The 25166-nt window shown below is 51.9% G+C and overlaps 1 protein-coding gene across 3 annotated transcripts in view; it reads right to left on the bottom strand.

Moving 5' to 3' along the window:
- NEURL1 (neuralized E3 ubiquitin protein ligase 1) overlaps window positions 1-25166 on the bottom strand; it is an 83682-nt gene that overhangs the window by 7557 nt on the left and 50959 nt on the right. For all 3 annotated transcript variants that reach the window (XM_004265886.3, XM_049696825.1, XM_033421104.2), the window contains 3 exons: window positions 15804-16045; window positions 15041-15362; window positions 2370-3059 (listed from right to left, as the gene is read on the bottom strand). In XM_004265886.3, the coding sequence (XP_004265934.2) occupies window positions 2370-3059; window positions 15041-15362; window positions 15804-16045 (1254 nt within the window). The remainder of the gene's footprint in view (window positions 1-2369; window positions 3060-15040; window positions 15363-15803; window positions 16046-25166) is intronic.

Raw genomic sequence — 25166 nt, 5'->3', positions numbered from 1 at the left:
ATCATCCCCTTTCAGAAATTTATAACTTCTATTTGATTTTCTTGCTTTATTGCACTGGTTAGCATTTTCGGAACAATACTATAAGGCATCTCTATCATATTCCTGACTTTAATAAGAGTATTTCTAATGTTTCACCATTAAGCATGAAATTGACTGTAGTTTTGGAGTGAAGGAAATATCTTTTCATTCTTACTTCACTTAGGCCTTCAACAAAGCAAAGCATTCCTCTATAAGGTAAATAATTATCCTTCACACATTGTTACTGACTTGTTTTTCCTTTAAAGTCAGTCAGGATCCCCTAACACCAATTTGTTAGTTGAGATGCCCTATTCTCCAAACAGCTCAGGAGCATCTGTTTAGCATATATTAAATTCTCAATGGTTATTCTTCAACACCCACCTTGACCTACTTCCCTTTGGAGACATTTAAGTCCTGGGTTGTTTCTGTTTGTTTTTAAGCTTCTCCTTTGCTCCAGTCTAGTAAGCTTCTTTGGGCAACAGAAGCTTCACTGGAAAGCTACTTATCTATTATTAGATGGTGCTGAGGCAAGAGAGTACCTTGCCATTATGTTACTTCCTTCATCTGAGGAACAGTGTCTCCTGGTGAATGTAGCCAAATATCTGTGTACCTCAACCTGATTTTTTTTTTCTGCACCCCAGTCCGATTTGTTTTTATTCCATCCTGAATTTTCACCCCAATTTCTTTCCTTACTGATTGATGGCTTTTCATCTAGCCTGATTTCTTTTCACCTCCTTCCTGACTTATCTTCCCTCAATCCTAACTTCTTAGCACCCCAGCCCCATTTCTTTTCATTCCTTTTTAAATGTATTTTACACTCCATCTTCATTTGGTCTCTTTCCAGAGGAAGTCTCCACTGATTTTATCTGATTTCACAAAACTCTCACACACTCTCACAATCACCAACAGCATTATATACACAAATACGTATACATTTAGTTACTCACTTGTGCCTAGACACAGTATGCCAATCTTACAGCATAAACTCATGCTCACATACACACAATTACCTTGTCTATGAAGCCTCTTGGGGTGAGGTCTAGGTCAGGGGCTGTGAGACCCAGGGGTCTCCAAATGTGTCTAAGCAAACTTGCTAAGAAAAAAAAAAATTCAGATGCCCAGGACCTAATCTGAGATCTACAGAATCAAAACCTCTGGAGGTGGGATTCAAGAATCTGCTCTGTAGTAGGTTCTCCGAGTGAGTCTAATGCTGCTGCAGAGCAGACCAGCACTTGGAAAGCACGAACACCTGCTCACTCTGGGGTAACAGAGGTTCCTGAAGATACACGTAAAAAAAAAAAAAGATTTCTGGTCAAACGAGCTTGGAAAAGCTGGACACCGTAACCACCACCACCTTCTCCTAAAGGTTCACATTGTATATTAAAGGCTCTGAGAAGTTCTACAGTAAAGAATTGCCTTCTTTTTTTTTTTGCCATACGTGGGCCTCTCACTAGTGTGGCCTCTCCCGTTGCGGAGCACAGGCTCCGGACGCGCAGGCTCAGCGGCCATGGCTCACGGGCCCAGGCGCTCCGCGGCATGTGGGATCTTCCCGGACTGGGGCACGAACCCATGTCCCCTGCATCGGCAGGCGGACTCTCAACCACTGCGCCACCAGGGAAGCCCAAGAATCGCCTTCTTTTTAAAAACTCAGTATTTCCCAAACATTTTGGACCCAAGGACCCGTTTTCAATGGACACCTACCCTGCAGAACACTCTGGGAAACATGGCTTACACAAGTCCGCATCACCCAGTCCATTCAAACTCTGTCCATTCAAACCCACGAAGGCCCAGACATCTGCAACCCTCTTTCCTCCAAGGCCCTCTGCTCGGGGATTCCCCACAGACCCCCAATCTAGGCACCACCCTGCAGAGATACCTGGCTACTGACATACCAACCTCTTTTTCTTATTTAGACACACAACCACCCTTAGAGCCTTTATTACCATTTTACGAGAAATGGAAACTGAACCTCAAGAAGTTTGCTGCTGGTGGAAACCATTTTCTTTTTCCCCATTTTTAAATGGCCACTGGGCAATGTGTAAAAGAACTGTTGACGTATCTGTGGGAATGTGGGTGAATCAGATTCTGAGCGTGAAACTCAATGTTCCCCGCTTTTCTCCTCCTCTCCAGGGTTTATCTGTTGAGATCTGAGAACTATGGACTAGATAATTGAGTCCCACCCAGAACTCATCTTCGGTGTCTGTGACTCCTTGACTAGACCCCATGAAGGGCAGGGTGGGCGCTCTTTCCCCCTACCCAGACACGCCCCTCCTCCAGGGAAGGCTGGGTCTGGAGGCGCCAGCCTCCGGGTGCACCTGGGGGGAGGCGGGCACGTGGCCGGGGGCACTCACCGAGGATGCGGATCTGCGTGATGGCCCCGTGCAGGCCGAAGAGCATCCAAAGGGGCTGCGAGGCGTCCACGCACAGCTGCATGCCCGCCGCGGAGCCATTGTGGCTGAGGTGCAGCTCACCGTCGGGGTTGACCACCAGGCCCAGGATGTCGCCGCTGTGCAGGGGCCCGGGCACGCGGCACACGGCCCAGAACTCCTTACGGTCCACCAGTGCCTCGGGGCTGAAAGGCAGGTCGGCTGGCCGCAGCGTGCCGGGGTCGCACGTGGTGACGCCGAAGGAGAGCGCGCCAGGCCGTGCGCCGCCCGAACGCGTGATCTTGACGAAGATGGTCTCGGCCACGCGCACGGGCCGGCTGGTGAAGACGAGCGCGCGCTCGTCGCGCCCATGCTCCAGGCGCGCCACCGTCTGCTCGTCCAGGATGCGGACGTGTGCGCCGGCGCGCAGCGCGTGGAAGCGCAGGTCGCCGTCGAGCTGCGCTGGCAGAGCGTGGCTGTGCTGGGAGTTGAGCGAGTTCTGCGGGATGGGGCAGCCAGCGGCCGGCGTGGTCTCGTCGCCGTCGGCGCCCGGCACGTTGAGGTCGCACAGGCTCACGGAGAGGCGCGCTTCCTCGGCCTCATGTCGCAGCGACGGCCGCCGCAGGGCGGTGAAAGAGCGCGGCCGCACGCAGTCCGGTAGCACCAGCTCGCTGTCTGCGGCGAGAGGGAGACAGGGTGACCATCACGCGGTCCACAGCGCCCAGTCCCCATCGCCTGCGCACCTCCTCCCACTGGTCTTTAAAGCGCGCAGCAGTAAGACGCACCGGGTTTCTAATGGCACAGAAAATGCTAGGACATAACGTCGTGCAGGACTTCTAACTACGTATTTGTTTAAGCAAAGGATCAAGGCCGGCAGGAAGGACACCAAAACTAAAAACATGATTACTTCTAAATAGTATGCTTATTAAAATTGGATTTTTTTTCTAACTCCTGGGGCCCTCCCTTTTTATCCCAGCAGCCAGAAGAGCACCCGGCACTTAGAAGGCAGCAGTAAATAATATTTGTTGAATGCATGTTGACATCCTACCCGTCTGGGAGGCCAGAGAGAACCCCCCCTCCCTAGAACGCCTCTCTGCACAAATGGCAGAGAGACGTTCTTACCCCAACAATTACCTTGTGAAGTTACTGCCACGGAAGGACATTGAGGCTGAGAAGTTAAGTGAATTTATCCAAGCTATCCTTTCAAAACTGACAACTGGAAATCAAACCCTTTCTCTTTTTACTCATACAAGTAATACAGACTGTATTTTGTAGAAAAGACAGTTCATCAAAAAGAAAAAGTAATCTGTCAGCCCACCATCCATAGGAAAATACTATTAATATTTGGATATATGAGTTTCCAGCCTTTTTTCAATATATTTTAGTTATTTCTTTTTTAAAAACAAAAATTGAATCATGCTATATAAATGCCAGTAGTTTTAAACTATATATCTCTTTGAAAATGTGGCAACTTTTATCTATCTTCTCAGAAAAATGCACTTTCTCCCTAAATTCTGTGGTTAATTTCAGGGCATCGACTCCAGGTGAAGAACTCTGCTATACAAATTTTCTTTTCAAAACTAGCTTTTCCATTTACTGTGTCCTGAATACCTTTCTACACTAATAACCATGTTTTTGATACCATACTTTTTTAATGGCTGGTTATCTCTGCTTTATGGAGTACTATAATTTGTAATAAAAGTCATCAGTTGCAATGAATTACCCCTGCATTTCATCCTTAAAGCATCCCATGAAGTTGTTTCCATTGTACAGATAAAGCTCGGAGATGTTATGTGACAGCCACGAAGTGGCAGATCCAGGATTAAAGCAAGATCTGTCCAACTCCCAACGCCACATTCTCCACTTTCGGGCCCTCCTCGTTTACTGAACCCTTTCTGTGGGAGTCCCTAAATTTGGCTAGTACCACCGCAGCACACATCATGGGCCAATCCCTTCTCAGGAGGCTTTTCTCTGAGCCTCCCCCAAGGAGAATCTGTGCTTTCTCTCCAGGAACTGAGTAAGGGCTGCTGGAGTGCTTGGTGTGAGAGTAAAGCTTGGGGGACTGGACTGGTAGGAGCCTCAGAGGCCAGAACTCAGCCCCAGCTGAATCTAGAGACGCTCTCTAAAGCCTCTCTCTCTTTGTTCTCCCCCAGCTCCCCTGCCCTTTCCAGGAACAGTGTTGTTTGGACCCCAGCAAGGAGAGGGTGCTGGGCCAGCCCTCCCCACAAGGCTCCTGCTTCTCTGGAGAAGCCTCTTGGGGCCTGGCTGGTCAGGATTCCCAGCACCGTGTTTGGCAAGGAGGAGGGAGCAGACCGGAAAATGTGATTATTCCAGGGAATTGACTCTGTGACAGTAATGGTGCAGAGAAGCTGGGGGGCTGCGGAGAGGCAGAGGCGAGGAGGGCAAGACATGGGAGACAATAGTGGGGGGCTGAGGAGGGCTGTGGGCTGACCTGGACCCCAGGAAACAGCCCCAGCTCCCCTACCCCTTAGGGATTCCAGTCAGCGGCCCTTGAGGAGTCCAGAGGGTTGGGGACAGAGGAGAAGGGATGGGGAAACAGGGTGAGGAGGAAACAAGTGGCTCAGAGATGCCCAGCCGGGCCTATGGGAACAAGGCCGTCATGGGGGCCCCCCCACACACACACCCCACACTCCTCTCTCCAGCCCACCCCACACGCTCAGGACAATCAGGCCAGAGCCCATGGAGCTGGGCAGACGCTCAGAACAGATTCCTGAATCGGGCTGGAATGTGAGCTCTCTCCTGTTCTCTGCCCCTTCAGGAGTCCTATTCTGCTTGGATATACCCACTACCTCCCAGCAGTGCCACTGCTGAGCTACTCTGTCTTTAGGAAAATGTTTCCTACTCTTAAACTGAAATCTACCTCCCTGTATTTTTTTTTTTTTGAACTCTTAAAAAAGTCATTTTATTGATCCTTTACCATACAAAACTTATTCAAATTACACCCATTTGAAGTGGTAAGATCACAGCTAGAAAACAGGTTACCCTGTAACAAATTTACAAAATCTACCATAAAAGCTTTTTTTTTTTTTTTTACATTATATTACATATTATCTTTTTTAAACTAGCATACACACAAAACTTAACTGATTGGTAGTTTGCCTACTCCCAATTTTGGGAGAAATACTTCCTTTTGACAAAATCACATACCCGATAGGAAAAGAAATTCCCACAACTGCCAACTGCCACCCAACTCACTCTTCAAGGCATCTTCCTTCAAATCCCTCCTCTCATACACACAAGGTGTCAATGCTGAAGCTTTAAATACTGCAGTTGAATTTACAGATCTACACTTATAAAAATCAACACGGCAGTGTTTACAAGTGACTTGCTATTTTTATACAAAATTGCTAGATAATGAAAATGAGTAGCCTGCGTATCAACCTAAATAAAATGATCACTCCACACAAATCTGTACATACAATCACACACCTATCATGTGTTGCTCTTTATACAGTTTATTTTCTAGGGCTCACTCAGTCATAACCGCCCTGTATTTACACCTACTACCCCTGGGGCTGCCTCTCAGCCCCACACTGAGGACCGCTTTCCTCAGGGAATACTCAGACTCCCCACACACCTTCCCACCTCCTCGACAATGAACACAACCAGACTCAGGATTCCAGATGTGCCCTGGCCAGCTCAAGGCACAATGTGGCCATCACACCTCCCCTGATAAGTACACTATACTTCTAATAATGCAACCTAAAAGTATTTTAGGTTTTTTGGTTAACAAAATCCATATACTGGTAGGCAAGACAGGAGCACAGTTAAGTGCAAGGACTCTGAAGTCATCAGCTTGGGTTCAAATCCTAGCTCTGCCATTTCCTGGCCGTATGACCTTGGGCAAATAGCTCAACCCCTCTGGGACTCTCTTCTTCAGCAGTGAAATCAGCATTTACTTATTGGTATAAAATATGGACTCTAATACTCCCCTCGGAAGGGATGCTGAGAAGATGAGGTGGAATACAGTACCTAGGGCGCTTAGTAGAGTACCTGGCACATAATAATCACGAGGTTAATATGAGCCATTGTTATTGTTTTCATGCTACATGGTTCAGAAGAATATGCATGGGCTTTGGGTTTAAATGTCTGATCCAGCACTTGGCTGGTGGCCTGTGGGTAAGCAACTGTCCTCCAGCCCCCTATCCCTCACCATGAGAACAGGGGTACACTAATACCTGCTCTGCGATGTTGTCGCAGGGATCAGAGGTAGATTGAGAAGCCCCTGGCACCTGGATACTTGATCACTTCAGTTATTACCATTTTCTCAGGTTGAGTTTATCAACCAAAGTCAGGTCCACCTGCACTCAGACAACTAACTTTTTGAACCTAGGACTTCCCATCAGTCATGACAAGCACCCAGGACAAAATCATTGACATTACTGACTAAAGACCAGGAAGGAGAAGCTACAAATGGTGATCAGAGACAAAAGAAGAGAAAGAAGGAGAAACAGTGGGCAAAGAGAGAGAGAGGGGAAGGGGTAGGAAAGAGATCCTTTTGGCCTTTGTTGAAATATCACAGGAGTTAGGAGAGGAGGTACAGGAGATGCTGGGAAACAGCTAAAAATGGAATCTCTGGGGCCAGTGCCCAGCCCAAGTATGTCTTCTCTCCCATCCCCTCCACCCCTCGGGGTCAGGAGCAGCTGCAGGCCACCAGCAAGCTCCAAAATAACCATCCCATCAGTGTGCCCGGCCGCGCGGGGCCCTGAAATAGATGAAACCTGAGATGGAGGAACTGGTCAGAGCGCCCTCCGCAGAGGGGACGGCAAAGGTCACATCACCCTGATGTGAGTTCACATCAAGATGGAGGTCAGGGAAGGGTCCGGGCCCCCGAAGCCAGGGGAGAACAACCATGGGCTGAACCTCAGCCCAGGACTGCGCCCTGGGGTACAGCTTGGAAAACCCAGAGGGCCAGCCTGTGACCCCCAAGCAGTGGGGTGGCCCCACGTTTGAAGCAACAAGTTATTTAATCCGTGCCTGGGACACACAGCTGCCCACTTGGAGGCGTTTATGATAGGGGAGGGGCGGCACAGGGCCACGGGAGAAGCTGCAAAGCTGGCTCCCCTCTTGTGTCCCATCTTTCAGGAGAGAACTTGTCAGTCTTCAGCTCCTGCCTAATCTGGTGCCTGGCGCTGGCTCTGCAGATCCCCTGGGCCCAGGCAGAAAGAGCCAGGCCCTGCAAAGGGCAGGGAGGCCTGGGCCAGGGTTTCCTCCCCTCAGGGTGGCACTCAGGGCACCCACTCATTGACCCCCTGTGTGCCCAGCCCTGGGCAGGGGTTAAAGAGAGGCAGAGCCAGGACCTGGGCCCTGGGGAGCCAGTAGCCCTTGGGAGATTTGAAGCTTGGAGGCATGAAAATATTTGAGTACAATTTTGTTACAAAATTCTTAGTGTCTCAGGTAAGACAGGACCTCAGAGGAGAATGAGGAAATCTGTTTATCTCTGCCAAGTTCTCACCCAGCCTTGGCTAGAATGCCCCTGGGGACAAGAAGCTCACCACTTCTCAAGGCCAATCTATCCTCTACTTTGACTCACTCTGAAACAGAAGTTCTTAGCCTCAGTTGGACAGCATTATCCTAAAAGGGAGATTTATCCTAAAGAAGAGAAGGCTCAGAGGGGGCCCCAAGGAGTGGGTACAGGACACTTGGAACCATGCAAGGAAAGTTTTTCTAACAGTCACAGTTGTTCAGAGACGGCATCTCAGGAAAAACAAGATTTGACCCAGGCCCTGAAGGACAAGAGGGTCTGGATTGACAGAAGTGAGAGCCACTCGGGTGGGAAAACTGCATTAGCAAATGCCTGGGGAGAACAGTCTGAGCAAAACCAGTGAAGAGAAAGGAAAGGAGTGGAGGAAGAGGCGCCAGGCGGAGGGCACCAGGGCCAGCTCCCACCCAGAGACCCACTCAGCCCCCCACACGTTGCCGGCCAGTGCGGGGTAACCAAGGCAGGGCCTGGGAACTGGAGCAGAGGCTCCTTTGAAGCAGGGCCTGCCGTCGGCCCAAGTCTTGTTTGTTTAGATTCGCACATCCGCAGCGCTGGATAATCTTTAACCACGGGTCAGCCTGCAGCCGCCCAGCCGGCTGGCAGATCTCTGCCGGCCCCTGTTTGGAAGGCGCGCCAACCCAGTTACTGTGTCCATAAACATCCTCCTGCCGGTCCACAGCTGGCACGGAGCAGGAGAAGGAGCCAGGAGGACGGGTACATGGCTTGGATGGACGAGGGGTTTCTCCACCCTTCTGGGCAGTGCCCTGAGCCCACACCACCTCCACACTCTCCATGTAAACCCAACCACGGGAAAGCTAGGAGAAACAAACACACTTTCTGAGACTCGCGGAGGGAAGGGCAGAATGTCCCAGAATCACTCAGAGTCACAGACTCTTAGGTTTATAGAATCTTCAAGCCACAGGATCTTAGATGTATAGATTCTCAGAATCATCTGGTCTGGTGGTTCTCAAACTTTTTTTTCAAGCAGTAGAATCATTCATCCAATGGAACAGAAAACTGCTTAAAGTCTAAGAGGTGGCCACAAAGCCCTGCCACTCAGCTGCCTCAGAGATGCCTCTGTGGAATCCCAGTGCTCCAAGGAACCCAGATGGAGAACCACAGATCTTGTTCCAAGAAACAGTTTAGATCGCATGGTTTGACTTTCATCCAGACACAGGGACTTGGTTTTAAGGCTCCCTCTTCCAATGAGACGACTGGCAGGGGACTGTCTATTTTGGTGGTGTTTCTAGATATTCCTTTTTAACCGAAAAAGACAGCCCTTCCCATTTGTATAAACACTTTTACATATGTGAGCCTCACAGAATATCTGTGAGGTACACGGTGCATGTATAATTATGTCCAAATAACAGACAAGGCGGTTGAGGCACAGAGACGCTGAGAGACTTGCCCAAAGCTAGTGAATGGCCAAGTGGAGTCGATTCAGTCAGGTCTCCTGCTTCTGAAATGACAGCTTTGTCCCCAATACTACAAGGCCCCAGCTCCTCCCCTACACACACCCCACTCTGGGCCACCGGCTCTCTCCAAGATCCCCGGAACTATATCTTGGGCCAAAGAGATACTAGATGGAAACACATAAAATTGCCATTTCTGGACATTACAAACAGTCAAATATTGGCAACTACATATGGTTGCACTTTATATATATTCATTCTGGTAGAAAACTAGAGCACACTGTGAACAACAGAATCAAACAAAGCCCTCAAGAGCCTTCAGGGAACTACAGGGCAGGCAGACCTACCCTCACTACTGAAACAGGACGCTGGTCACCCACTGCCCCTCTTCAACTCTCCCGGGGCCCTGGTGGCCTACCTGTGCCCAACACATATGGCTGATCCCTGATGCCTGGAGCTCTCACAAGCTCTATTCTGGAAGACATAAGGGGGCCAAAATCCCCACCCCTCAGGGGGTATCTAGACATAATAGGGAGACCAGAGAGACTCATATTTAGAGAAGCTGGGAACTAATGCAGCCCATACTTCTGGGCTCAAGTCCCAGCTCCACCAAGCTGTGTGACCATGGACAAGTTATCAGACCTCTCTGAGCCTCTGTTTTCTTATCTGCAAAATAGGTACAGTAATAACTTTTTTATAATATAGACAAAGAGGATTTCTACTGTATTCTTAAAGAGGACAATATATGATGCAGAACTGCTGATACTGCTTAGACCCCCACTTGCTTCAGGAAGAGGAAGGGTCATGAAGAACACGGTAAGTCAGGGAAGGCTCCCTGGTGGAGGGGAGGGTTTGGTACTGGGCCTTGACATAACTGGCAGAATTTGAGGTGAGCAAAAAAGAAGCACCTGGAAGAGTCTCCGAAGCAGAAAGAACAGCAAGATTTTTTTTTTTAACTAAGAAGAAATGAAGGGCTTCCCTGGTGGCGCAGTGGTTAAGAATCCACCTGCCCATGCAGGGGACACGGGTTCGAGCCCTGGTCCGGGAAGATCCCACATGCTGCAGAGCAACTAAGCCTGTGAGCCACAACTCCTGAGCCTGCGCTCTAGAGCCCGCGAACCACAACTACTGAAGCCCGCGTGCCTAGAGCCCGTGCTCCGCAACAAGAGAAGCCACCACCATGAGAAGCCCACGCACCGCAACAAAGAGTAGCCCCCGCTCACCGCAACTAGAGAAAGCCTGCGCACAGCAATGAAGACCCAACGCAGCCAAAAATAAATAAATAAATAAAATTTTTTTTAAAAAAAGAAAGAAAGAAATGAAAACCATCAAAAAGGAAGAAATCACTGTCAGCATCCTCAGCTCGTTCTCCATCCCAAGAGCTTGGCTCAGGCTCCTTAAGCCAATATTTGCCTCTCAGCCCCTGGCAGCCACAGCTGAAGGTAAATATTGGTTTAGCCTGGGAAGCGGAAGCCCCAGATGGCAGTGTGGCCCTTAGCCGGCCGGGATGCCTCACGCTCTGTACCACAAGCTGAGGCACGCCCGGGACAGAGACCTGACCCCAGGCCTTATCTACGGAGAGGCCCAGGCCTCTCAATGCGGAGCAGCCAGGCTGGCCCACCACCCCAGAGACTGGTGCAGCAGCAGCCTGGCCCCCAGAAAGCTACCCTGAGGGTCTCTGTACATCCTTCTCCTCAGTAGGCAGGTGGGTTCTTTTACCAAGACCTAGGATGACACCATGAGTCCTTGGGAGCCCCCCTAATGGCCTCCTAACACCCTCCTGGGCTCAGCCATAGACATCTTGATGTGGCAGTAAGTCTTCTCACACTGACCTTGTGCCCACGTCAGCTGGGAGGTCTGAATCCCAGGCCCAGCCTGGCTTCTGACTAGTTGGGAGAACTTGGGTAGGCCCCTCCCCATCTCTGGGCCACATTTCCTCTTACTGAAAAACTTGACAGCAAGAAGCTGCTGGAAACTTTCTACTCTCTTGGCTCTCTCCTCTGTGATGCCTGAGCATACCCACACCGGCACACACCTGCTCTCTGCTAGTCATCCACTACCTTCCCACTTCATCCCATCCCCTGAAGGATCTGCTCCCCGACTGACCGCCAATTCCCCACCTCTGTGCCAATGCACACCCCTCCCGTCTGGCCTAAATTGTTCCTCCTCAACCAGTCCATTCCTTTCACCTCCCCTGGTTTCTGACTTGAAACTCATCTCCTACAGGAAGTCCTTCTGGATTGCTCCCCAGCTGCACCACCACCACCCCCCCCAGTTTTATTCTTCAGCCACACTTTTTTGCGGTATTGGATTTAGGTCACCTCAGAGCAGTCATACGGCATGTCCCCCAACAGAAACACTCTTTAAGGAGAGGGGCTGGGTTTCCAATTCTAGTGTCTCCCCCGACCCCTGCACAGCACCTAGGCTGTGGTGGGCACAGCGGGGTGCGCAGGAACACCCTACAAATGGATTCCTGGCTCACGAGCTTTCTGCCAGGATCCACAGCTGCTCTTCCTGAACCGACACTTCTGAGAGGAGGAGGGAGACCTTGAAAACTGGGATAGGAACTTATCTCTCCAAGTACTAACCACCCCATAAAACTTGTATTTATTTAGTTGCTGGCAGGTCCTTCTTCCTGGAGGTAGGAAGCTGTTATTCTTGGAGATACCAGCCCGGGCTTGGGCCAGGGTGCCCGGAGGGAAGAGGGTGATCTGCTGTGAACTCCAGCATAACAGGGAGCCTGGAAGGCCTGAAGCAGGTCTGCCGGGGCCATGGCACGGGCATCAGGGGGCCTAGGTGATGGTTAGGGCAGTGGGGGGTGGGGATGGGGACCCCACCTGGAGGTGTCAATCAGGGAGAGACATCAGCCCCTACCTCCACTCTGTGGCGGGAAGACGGCCAATCTGTCCATGGCCTGACTTGTGGACCTACTATGTGCCAGGGAGCCCAGGATGTCTCTGGGCTGAGGAGCTCGGAGGGCTTTGGCCACAGGTTCCAGGTGGAGGCAAGAGGGGAGGGGGCAGGCCTCTGGCAGGTAATCTCTAAAGATGAGCCACGGTTTTGGGGGACAATCACCCCAGGAAAGACAGGCCCATCCTCAGAGCCCCCAAGACAGAGAGTGACTTCTTCAGAGGAGAAACTCAGCTGAGGAGGAAGATGAGGGAAAGCAGAGGAGCCGGCGGGATCTGGGTGGAGGGAGAAAGAGGCCCAGGAAGACACAGGTGCAGTGATGTGGCAGGTGAGGAGAGAGGGGGAGATGAGAAGTGGGGAGGAGAGGGAGGGAAATGGACCCTGAGACTATACAGGGCAGCAGGTGTGTCCCGGGGGCAGGGGCGCGGAATGAGAGCATAGAGCAGCAGGCCCACCTCCGAAGATAACGTGGGTGCGTCTCTCCTTTCTTCACAAAAAAAAACCAATTTAGGAAGAGCAAATCGAGGAGCTATTTTAACCTGCTAATTCATGTTAGGGGCCATAATCAGTGTTTTAAAATGCCCGGGGATTATGGTGATTTACAGCTGTGCCGGGAATCAGCTGGGCCTTGGCCTTATTGGGTATACGGAGAGGAGGCTGACAGGAAATCCAAATGCAACTGAAAATACTGCGTGAAAACCCATTTATAGTCAGAGGCTGGGCCAGGTCAGTGCCTGGGCTCTGCCCCAGGGTGGGGCCCTTCAAGATTACTCTCCAAGCCCCTCCCTCAGCCCCTGAGATTTGGAAGCCCCATCTCACCCAGTAGGTCCCCTTCATCCTCACCCCCATCCCAACCCTCCTGGAACTTATAAGCCCAGCCTAAGCCTCCTCCACCAAGAAGCCTTCCTAGACTCCATCCTCCCACACTGACTTCAGCCTCCTCTGACTTCCTGCTTAAACCCACCGCGGCTGCTGGTGGTGGGGGGGCCGGATGGGGAGGGGGCAGGTAATGCGAAAGGTACTACTTTGGGCATTAGAACACCCAGTTCAAGTCCCAGCTCTGCCACACCCATACACGGACAGGACAGGCCTTCCATGGGCCTCAATTTTCTCCCTGACAAATGGGGATAATAATCACTCCCTCCAGGGCCAGCTGCTGGGAGGTGAAATGAGATAACTGGATGGAAACCATCTTGGCAAATGGATGAGATCCTATGACCACAGTGTTCAGCGATTAACTGTTGTCTCTTGGGTTATGCCCTGATTGTTCTGGAGTATTTGCTTTGTCTCCCGGTGAGCCTGAGGCTGTCTGTGAGTGGGGCTGGGTCTACCTCGGCCACGCCCCCAACCCTTTCCTTCATCTAACATCCATCCCACCACTCTCCCCTACCCACACTGCAAATATTCCTCAGGGTCCTGTACACACCAGGCACAAGATTCCACCCTGGAGAGGAAACTAGCTGGGTAAGACACGGATCCCTCCTTCACACAGAAAGACTTCTAACGATTACTCATTTCTTTGTTTTTACTTTCACAGTCTTTTTTCTTTTTAACTATCTTTTTACTCAAATAAAAGTGTTCTGAAAAAAAAGAGCTTCACTGTTTCTAGGCTCTGAAGTCAGAAAGGACAAAAAAGAAAAAACGTTTTTCCACCACCTCCATGGCAGTTTTCTCTGCAGGGATGTGGGGCAGGGATGGGAGATGGGAAGAGCAAACATTGGCTTGAGCATCGACTTGGTACCCAGGACTATGCTGGGCACTTTACTCATAGCCTCTTTAGTTGGATTTAATTTTCCTACCAACCCATTTTACAGATGGAAGATCTGAGGTTCATCCAGGATCCTCCTGGAGACACAGCCAATTTGCCAATGGGTTGACCTGTACCCAGTCTATGTGTACACATGCACACACACTTGCCTACACATGCTCAAGTGCAGCAAAGTGGGATTCCTGGACTGGGAGTCAGGTGACCTGGATTCCAGCCCCACCTCAGCCACCAACTCGCTGTGAGACCCAAGGAAGTCTGAGACTCTGAGGCCCCTTCCAGCCCTGGCATTTTAGGGTCTGTGTGTGCCCTTGCCAGGAAGCCTGGTACTTTAGCAGCCCTAGAATACTTTCTAATGCCCCTCCTCCTCACCTCCCACAGGATGTCTGCCCTCTCACTCCCCTGTAGTAGCCTTACTCACACTGGGGGCCCAGAAGCAGCCAGAAGAGTCTTAGCCCCCCTCGTGCCTTCTGCTGTCCCCTCCTACCCCTTTCACCCATATCCCTGCAAAAAGGACTAAGGTGCGGTTGGACCTCCTGGAAGGCTGCAGAGCCCAGGGGCCAGGGCTCACCTGGGGCTGAGCCTTGCAGCGCCTCCTAGGGCCAATGACAACTTCCCTGAGCTTGAGGCTGGCCTCCACGGGCCCAGTGACGGAGTCTGCCTCCCAGGGTTGCTACGAGAACGGCAATAACAAAGTGCCTGGCACACAGTAAGTGCTCTATAAACTGTAGTTATGATGATTAATATTAATTACTTCCTGGGGGTGAGGGGGTCTTTAAGGCTGCCACACATGATCATGAAGGTCGCACACGGCTCAAAGGCACAACCTGAGGGACCACAGAGGGCAGAAATCTCGCCAGGCTCCACTTGCCACAGCTGTGGGCCTGGAAGAAGGGATGCTCTACAGTTCACATCAAGGCTCCCAGAGCTGTTCCAGTGCCCAGTCAGCCCCAGGGCTGCTACCAGTGGGGGAGGGAGCCCCATGCCTGATAGAACCAAGTCAAGTCAGACCACAGCACCAGAAGTGTGCCCTGCACCTAAGGGGCCAGAGGGAGTGGGCACTCACCAAGTAGCTGGACGCCCCGCGTGAGGCCGTAGACGTCCACCAGGGCCCAGAGCGGGTCGGCTGTACGGACCCCATTGAAGAAGAGCATGGCAGCCGAGTCGTTGATGCGGTAGAAAACACGGCCCTTCTTGTCCACCCAGAAGGCGATGATGTTGCCCTCGTTGGCAAACTCCTCGGGCAGCGCCTTGGCCCAGAAGCCGCTCTGGGACACCAGGTCGGGGCAGGCGTACTTGGGCAGTGAGTCAGGGTGGATACGGGATGGGTCCTTGCTCGTGAAGCCTAGCCGCAGCGCCCCGCTCCAGCAGCACTGCTTCTTGGTGATCTGGGCGGCAGGGGGTTGGCCTCAGACACGCCGTCAGTGAGCCCAAGGGGAAGGGGCTGTGCCCTTCACTGCAGACCACCCCCAGACAGACTCCTATGGGGAGTCACACCGCCCAGCTCACCCGCTATTTGGGCTCCTCTCCCTCCCCCAGGAGCCCCCACCAGTCGAGTGAGAGCTAGTTCTCACCTCCCACCATCATCTCCCATCACCTCCCCATGGCCACTCCCCTCTCCCGTTCCTTCTCCATCATGCAGGGAAGGTTGAGAAAGGAGTAAGGAGGAGGAGAGAGAAAGAGGAGGGATGAAGAAGGGTAGAAGTGCGGTAGGGAGGAAAGAGAAGGGGCAGGGGGTAGTGATGGCTGTTAGCAGAAGGCGGTGCCTGGCAGGAACGTCCAGAGGCCCCAGGGGGACGCAGTGACGGGAACAGGGAGGGAGGCCCCACCTTCAGCCTGACTTGCTCATAGATGAGGACCGGGCGGTTACTGAAGGTGATGGCATTGCAGAAGCTGGCCTGCCTCTTGACGGCCTTGTGGCTGAGGTCCATGAGGATCTGGGAGCCCTTGGTATGTGGGTGGAAGAGCAGTGGCGTGGCCGGGAGCCCCCCACCGGGCAGCACCGGTGGGCAGTACTTCTGCTTGTGGTGGCATCGGTGAGAGGTGACAGGGAAGGGGCCCCCGATGGAGTCTGCAAAGGAACAAGCCACAGCGTCAGAGAATTTGACAGTCCAAGAGCTGGACCAGGGTCCCCTAGGGAAGGGCAGAGGGCTGGGGCATAAGCAGAAGTCACCACTGCCCAGGATTTCCACCATCTTTGCCCCTTAGCACCACTGCCACTTTTTGCCACCTTCCTTCTCCTGCTACCATCTACTGCTATTTCCCACTTCACCACCTACCACCATTTATTACCCACCACCATCCACTCCCACCCTTCACCCGTCTCCCCCCACCATCTGCCCCCACCCTTCACTCATCACCTCCCACCACCATCTACTCCCACCCTTCACCCATCACCTCCCACCACCATCTACTCCCACCCTTCACCCGTCACCTCCTACCATCTGCCCCCACCCTTCACTCATCACCTCCCACCACCATCTACTCCCACCCTTCACCCATCACCTCCCACCACCATCTACTCCCACCCTTCACCCGTCACCTCCCACCACCATCTACTCCCACCCTTCACTCGTCACCTCCCACCATCTGCCCCCACCCTTCACTCATCACCGCCCACCACCATCTACTCCCACCCTTCACCCGTCTCCCCCCACCATCTGCCCCCACCCTTCACTCATCACCTCCCACCACCGTCCGCCCCACCCTTCACCCGTCACCTTCCACCACCACCATCTACCCCCATCTGTCACAGACCACCAACAACTACCATCTACTGCTCCTCACCAGTATTTACCACCATTTACTTTCCGCCCTCTAGCATTGTGACAAGCCACCATTTACAACCAACATCCAACACCATTCACTGTCACTCACTACCACCACCATGTATTTTACTCAACAAGTATTCATTATGTATCTACTGAATACCAAGCCCTGTCCTAGGCACTGAAGATAAGGCATGAAACATACATGGATCCTGTCCTCAAGCAGCCAACAGTCCAGGAAGGGAGATAAGATAGGGACAGAAACTGCAATACAAATGGCAGACAGTAACATGCACCAAAAGGTAGGTCACTTCCCAGGAAGGCCTCCTGGAGGAGGGGAGGAGGAGAAGGCTTTGGAGCTGGACTGACAAGGCTAGGCTGCAGTGAACACTTGACCATGGCGCTGGCACTGCAGACCAGGAAGGTGGGTGAGGCAGCCTCTGCAGCGTCAGCCCCAGGAGCATGCCCATCTCCTCCCTCCTCCGGGACCACCTCCCTCCTCCCTCCTCCCTCCTCCCCAGGCTGCCTTCCTGCTTTACACTGCCCATGCCCACAACATCTTGAACACAGGCCGGCCTTTTCGCCCAGGCTTCCTAGGAACTCGGATCTGCTTCAAGAACCCCTAGCCAGGGAGGCACTGTGCTTTCTTCCATAAGCAGGGCTTGGTTCATAAGGCACTTTACAAACATGTGAGGTTGGCATCCAGGAGGCAGGGCAGAGAGAGGAAAGAACATGGGATGTGGTGCCAGGTGGCTTGTGTCTGTCACTAACTGGCCATGTGACCTTGGGGAAGTCACTTCCCCTCCGGCACAATAAGTGGCCTCCACTCCGTGACTCTAAGCCAGGCATCAGCAGCATTGGTAGCATTAATGCACAGCCTTGGCAGCTGGGGGCTCGGGGTGGGGGGGTTCATTTCTTCCCTAAGATCTGTGTCTCATCCATCAGGAAGGGCAGCTCCTGCCCATCCGGTCATCTTGAGAAGAGACACAGAGGATGGGGAAGATGGGGTGGGGACGTAGAAAGCCGCAGAATGTGACTGAGGCCATCTGGGATGTTTCAAATTTTGGTCCCTCCAAGGCAAGAATTTAATAATACAGAAAGCCTGGTTAGCCCAGAGGCCTTCCCCACCCTAAATAGGGGGGGAGGGGTTTCCAGGAAGGGGATGGAAGACAGGCAGAGAGGAGAGAAGGAGGGGAGAATCCCAGGAGGCGGGAAGGCCAGACTTTGGTCCAGTATTTGCACTGGTTTGCAACACTTTGCATCTTTGCTTCCTCCTTCCCAAAGGGCCCCAGACACCAGCATCCACAGTCCAGAGCCAGCCAGATACCCTGAGCATCAGCCTCCTGGCCTCTCTGGAGTTGCTTCCTGCATGCCAGGCCCACAAGTTGAGGGTGGCACAAGGCGCGGCTCACCTTGCTCTCACGAAGGAACCAAGAATGGTGCTCAAGGGCTTTGAAAGCCACCAAGCAGTGAAGGCTGGAATTGCTCAGAGGAGACCCAGACAGTCTAGGAAGGCCACCCAAAGAAGCTGAATGACCCCTGAATAGCACAGAGCAGGGGAGGTCATTCCATGGAAGAGGACAGTTGAGGTGAGAGCAACGTGTGGCACTGGATATAGGTGCCCCACCTAGAAGAGGTACCCCCTGGGCTCAGGCCAGTCTCAGAAAGAGCTTGCCTCTTGCTTTCAAAAAATACCATTGGTGAAAGGTAACATCATACACTGTTTAGGGCTGTGTACATACGCAGAATTGAAAGCATAAAAGAAGAAATACCTGCTGGGTGAATGGATAACAAATGTGGTACGTCTATACAACAGAATACTACTCAGCAGTGAAAAAGGAATGAACTACTGACAGTAGCAGCAACACGGATGAATTACAAAATCATCACGCTGAGCGAAGCCAGTTTTTTTAAAAAAAATGCAGATACAGTCCACAGAGCAACTGCAGGGCTTCCACCCCTTTTAAACCCTTCCTCTCCTTCCACTCTGTCCCACTGGTACCAATTCTATAAAACAGAAACTAAGCTAGAGTGATAATAAGCAGACTGGTGGACCTGGGGACGGTAGGGGCAGGAGGGAATACTTGGGGTGAGAGGTGACAGATGTGTTCACCATCTTGATTGTGGTGATGGCTTCATTGTTATGTGCATATGTCAAAACGTATCCAGTCATACACCTTAAACACCTGTGGTTTAGTGTGTGTCAATTATATTTCAATAAAGCAGTTTTTAAACTTGCTGAGCCCAGCAGCTGACGAGAGCCTCTCCTATGGGGCCCCCGCTGCAGCCTCCGCTCAGAATCCATGGACGAACTGCAGGGCCTCAGCTGCCTTCAAAACACTTCCTCTCCTTCCTGCCTATCCCAGTTGGGATCCCGGGGCCCTGGATAAAGATCCAGGAAACACTGGTTCAGGACAAATATGGTGAAGACACCCAGGGACCAGAGACCCAGGCCCTGGAAGGACCCTTCCCCAGGGCCTCCCACCCACAGGGAGGGTACTGCGTGGGCGAGGGCAGCACAGGCCCAGCCTCCCTGGCTGACAGCCGAACAGATAGAGAATGGGAATGGGGGAACCTTGGTCCCTGGGGGTACTGTGTGCATGCAGACAAGTGACCTCAGAAAAAGGCACGCTCACGGGTACCCACATACACCTGTGAGCACGTGAGGGTAACCCAGAACCTAGGAGACAGAGGAGGGAAAGAGACTTATTCCTGCCCTTACCCATTAGACCAGGAATCGCACATTTACACGTGTAGTGCATGCACACACATGTACTCATATACACATGGATGCACAAGGCAGTACACACAGAACACACATCTACTACACATGGGCCATACATCTAATAATAATGGCAGCCATTCATCAAGTGCTAACACGTGCCAGGCTTTGAACTGAGAGTTTTACATATACTTACTGGTTTCACCCTCACAGCAAACTGATGAGGTCGGAGGGACAGTATAAGCCCATTTACCTGATGATGAATCAGCCTCAGAGAGATTGAGCGGCTTGCCCAAGGTCACACAGCCAGCAGGATGGGGCTTTTGGAGCCAAACCCAGGCAATCTGACTGCAGGGCCAGGTTCTTAGCCATTCAGCATTAACAGCCAAGAAAGCATGGGTTTGGATACACTTTTTAAATATGGTCATAACTGATAAAACATAAAAAACATGTTCATCCGTGTCCCACACAGGGGGATACCTGGCATTCTATTATGTTGCCTCCACACTACAGGTGTGTATGCCGCCAGACAGGGAACTGCAAACCGTGTTTTCACACACAGCCCTCATCCATCACTGATAGGATGCAGAATGGTGCAGCCAACGTGGAAAATGGCCTGGCAGCTCCTTATAAGTAAAACACCTACCATGTGACCTAGCAATCACGCTCGCGGGCACTTACCCAACAGAAATGAAGACGTCTGTACAATGACCTGTACGCAAATGGACAGCAACTTTATTCAAAATAACCCAAACTGGAAACAACTCAAATGCCCTCCAACTGACGACTGGATAAATAAAACACGGTACATCCACACGATCAATACTACTCTGCAATAAATGAACAGAACTATGACACAACAAGAAGGAACCTCAAAAGCATGTTAAGTGAAGGAAGCCAGACTCAAAAGGCTACACACAGTCTGATTCCATTTGTGTGACAGTCTGGAAAAGGCAGAAGTGCAGACACAGAAAGATCAGTGGGTATCGGAGTTTGGGGAAGAGGAAAGCAACACAAAGATGTTTCTATGGCGACAGAAATGTTCTATACCGTACTTGTGGTAGTGGTTATACAAATTATACATTTATCAAAACTCACCAAAATATACACTTGAAAAGGGTGAATGTTAGTGTCCATAAATTACACCTCAAAAGCAGCAACAATGACTAACAAACCAGGTCTTTATGAAGATGGGAGGAAAGCGGGGCTGGAATCTCTGACCCACAGCCCCCAGCATCCCACCACAGGCAGATCCTAGGATTGGACCATCTGACAGGAGACCCCAAAGCCTGGTCGGGGCTGCCACTCTCAGCCTTAAGTTCCCTCCACTTCAGTGAAGTGGCTGTGCTGTTCCCTGTCCCCTGTAGGTCTGAAGAGAGCACTCTGGCAGCTGCAAAGCAGCTTCACCGATTCCTGGGCCTGCTAAGTGCTGTGCCGGCCTCTTCCTGCCCACAGAGACCAGTGTGGTCTCTGCCCACTGAGCCACCTCTGTGGGAGCGACGTGAAAACCCTTTCTGACTTGCTGGGCATCTCCTGCCCATGGACCACGGTCACTTGCTGCTCACCAGGCCCCCGTTGAATTCCTGACCATAACCCGCCAGCCCCACCATGTTCCCAGGCCCCAGTGGAGTCCAAGCACCCCACATCCAACCTGCCAATCCCACCTCTGAAATAAACATCCCTAGGCCCCGCACCCTCCTGTCCTCCCCACCGCCGTGGCCCTAGCCCAGTCTTCATCACTCCTCTTTGAACAAGGGCCAGGGCCGCCACGTACAGCCACGTAGGCTCTGCCCTACATGCCTCCAGGGAGCGCCATTCTCGTGGGCTACAATAAGAAATACAACCTTCACAGGTATCCAACGTGGCAGCCCTGACCAGGGTGATCACCCCCTCCCCAACCCCTGCTGTCCCTGCTTCTGCTACCTCCCTCCTCCATCTCAGCTGCTATTATGATCCTGGGTGAGGAAGGAGAGAAAGCAAAATGAGAATTAATCCTGAGCACAGCTCTGATGCCAAGGGCCAGAGGGACAGCTGGGGGCAGGGCTCCCTCCCTATACTTTAACATACACTATGACCCCTTAAAATCCCCACTCTATGGATGAATGAGTTGCAATTCAGACTGGTTAACCAACTTGCCTGAGGTCACACAGCAATTAAGTGGCAGAGCTGGGACCTGAACCCTGATCTTCCAAGGCCACATCCAGGGTCCTTTGCCCTACTCGGAAGCTAACACTAGAGCTCATTTTCCCCAGGAGCCCAAGATGGCAGGCATACTGGGGAAAGGCTGTGTGGAGGAGGTGTTGGCCAGTCCCAGCCAGGGGAGCGGCCACAGCAAAGGGCCTGAAGACGCTGGGCCTGTGAGCTGCACAACTGCTCTCCCAGTGGCCAGCGGTCCTGGGTAGAGCCCCAATCTCGCCATCTGCTCCCAGCAGAGCTCCCAGGGAGGCTCCCCTTAGTGACAGGTTTACAGGCGTTTCGGGAGCCACAGTGGGAGCACCCCGTCAGGCGAGGCTGCTGCTGACACACTGGAAGCTCCCCCACCCCACCCTGGCAGCCCATTCCTCCTGGGCATTTATGAGCTGCCAGACACAAGCCTGGCCAGCCCTCCGGGTGACCCTCAGCCAGCTCCGGACCACATTCCTGCCTCTCGGTGGGGTCCCAGGCAGAGATGCCAAGACACAATGTAGCCTCCGGAGTGACCTTCCTACTGCCCCTGCCCACACTCTGCCCCAGAACCAGCCTGGCAGAGCCCCGAGTGCCCAGGCTCTGTTGAGCTGGGCTGCCAAGGAGAGAGGGAGGGAGCAATGACAGTTGAAAATAACCAACCTCTATGTGGCTGAACAGGCAGTGTTTTCATTACACCCCCAATGACACAGGTCCTCAGAAGTGAAGTTACTCCCCAAGGTCACCCAGCCAGAGTAAAGAGCCCAGATGTGAACCCAGGCCTGCTGCCTCCAAACCCAACTCTGAGACCCCATTTTTCTCATCTGTAAAATAGGGACCATGGCAGACCTTCCTGGTATTCTTGCAAGAATTAAAGAGATGCTGTATTTAAAACGAATCTAGTAAGTAGCTGCGATAATAATAGTTATTAATAATTCTATTATTAATAATAGTTGCTAATAATTATATTACTGTTGTTGCAATTGACATCAATCTGTACTCTCCTACGCCTTTGCTCAAGCTATTTCCCCTGCCCTGCATATCTTCTCTCCCTGCCCCACCCACACCTCTCCAAATCCCACCCATCTTTCAAGGCCCAGCTGGATCCCACTATGTTCTGAGCCTGTGGACCTGAATACCAGTGCTGACACGATCATTTGCATCTCCAATGAGGGAGGCTTACCTCACTTTCTGGACAGTACAAGACAGGGCAAAGAGCACGAGCCCTGGAGGCAGGAGACCGTGGTTTCAAAGCCTGGCCATGCCACAGACTTGCTGTGTGACTCTGGGCAAGGTGCTTCACCTCTCTGGACCTTAATTTTTTTCTTTGTAAAACAGGGTCATCATAGCTGCCCTGCCCACCTCTCCAGGCCATTGTGAGAACCCAGTGAGTTCACAGGTGTGAAAGAATGTTTCAGACTTTAACATCTGATTCCAACATAAGGTCTTATTATTTCTTATAAAAGCAACAACCACCACCACAGGAAATGATCTGTTCATTTACGCCCAGTGGGAGGCCAGACACTTCTATTTTAATTTATCCCAGACGCCCTAATCCCAGATTGCCAGGGTGGTCCTGACTTGGGGCTAGTTTACACACAGTCACTGAACAGGGCTCCCTCTGGGGGAAAAGCTTGGGAGATTCGGGAGAGCAGGTGGGGGAGGGCCCTGAGTGAGATGAAAGTAAAACTACACAGATGTGAATTTCTCTGGGTTCCCCCTCAAGGGGCCCACCTCCCTCACCTGCCTCTAGCCTCAAGGGCTGGCCCAAGCCCCTTTCTCTGCTGGGAACCACTCCTTCCTCCTTCCCACCTATAAACCTGCCTTTCTCTCACTCTTCCTTCAGACCTTGATTTTAAAGCCCCCTTTCTCCCAGAAGTCTCTCTGATCCCCAGACCAAGTCCAAGGATCCCACATGCCCCTAAGAGAGCATCCACCACCCAAGCAGCCTTTCTCAACTCTGGATCCTCCACAGAATTAAGCCCAAATGCCTTGAAGCACCCACTATATGTAATGCACTGACTTGTCTTCTTCACACCCAGGATGGTTCTGGGCATGTGCCATCCTTGGTAGAGGTCGAGTCACTCAGACCATTTCCTGTGCTCTGTGGTGCAGCTCTCTGGCTAGGAAAGGCTTCAGGGTTATTTGCTTGTCTCCCTGATGGGCTGTGAGCCTCCCGAGGGCAGAGACCATTGTCTTTTTTTTTTTTTTTTTACTGCTGTTTCCCCAGGGCCTAGCTCAGAGCACACAGCAGGTGCTCAATAAAAGCCATTGACTGAACTGCTACTGTTCAGTTCTTCAAGCCACTGATAACTGGCAAGTGTCCAAGGAGCACCTACTTGGTGCCTTGCCCTTTCTGGTGTCCTGTGGAGAAATTAGAGAAAGAGGGGACCAAAGGGACAGCTTCCTTCACTGCCCAGCACCAAGATTCCACACTCCGTGTCTGACTACGGCCCTGCCTGCTCCAGAACCTTCCAGCACTCCCCACTTGCCTGCAGGAAGAAGGAGAAAAATCGCGAGGCTTTTTTTTCCTATATCAGGCACCTGATTCCTTTCTTGTACAACCTTGTCTCATTCTCCCAAGCCCTGAAAGTTAGGGATCTGTGGGAAGCAGCCTCGAAGATGCCCCAGTGATCCCCACCTCCACCTCCTAGCAGTCCCCTGTAATCCTGTAAGCCCATTTGTAATCCTCTCCCCTTGGGTGTGGAGTGGACCTAGAAACTAGCTTCTAACAGCTGAAGTAATGGGATGGGACTCCCAAGACTGGGTTATAAAAAATCTTTGGCCTGGGCTTCCCTGGTGGCACAATGGTTAAGAATCCTCCTGCCAATGCAGGGGACATGGATTCGATCCCTGGTCCAGGAAGATCCCACATGCCGCAGAGCAACTAAGCCCGTGCGCCACAACTACTGAGCCTGAGCTCTAGAGCCCGCGAGCCACAACTACTGAGCCCATGTGCCACAACTACTGAAGCCCATGCGCCTAGAGCCCGTGCTTCACAACAAGAGAAGCCACGACAATGAGAAGCCCACACACTGCGACGAAGAGTAGCCCCAGCTCGCCGCAACTAGAGAAAGCCCGTGCACAGCAATGAAGACCCAACACAAACAAAAATAAATAAAATTAGTTAATTAATTAAAAAAAAAAAACCTTTGGCCTCTCTCTTGGTTACTTTCTCTTACCTCTCTCGGGTCGCTCCCTCTGGGGAAGCCAGCCGTGTAAGGTAGCCCTGTGGAGAGGCCCATGTGGGAGGGACCAGGGACCACCAGTCACCATGTGAGTAAGCCTGGATGTGGCTCCGCCTCCAGGCAAGCCTTCAGATGAGCCTGCAGCCCCAGCCAACAACCTGACCGTAACTTCACAAGGGACATTAAGCTGGAGGCACCTAACTAAACCGTGTCAAGATTCCTGACCCACAGAAAATGTGAGATAATTAAATGTTTGTTTGTTTGCTGTTTTAAGCCACTAACTTTTGGGGTATTTTGTTATGCAGCAGTACAGATCACTTAGTTCCATCTTATAGATAAGGACACAGAGGC

The sequence above is a fragment of the Orcinus orca genome, chromosome 14 (genome assembly GCF_937001465.1).
Source record: "Orcinus orca chromosome 14, mOrcOrc1.1, whole genome shotgun sequence".
NCBI classification, from domain to species: Eukaryota; Metazoa; Chordata; class Mammalia; order Artiodactyla; family Delphinidae; genus Orcinus; species Orcinus orca.
The sequence above is the reverse complement of the archived record's forward strand: the minus strand, read 5'-3'. Positions and strand labels throughout refer to the sequence as shown.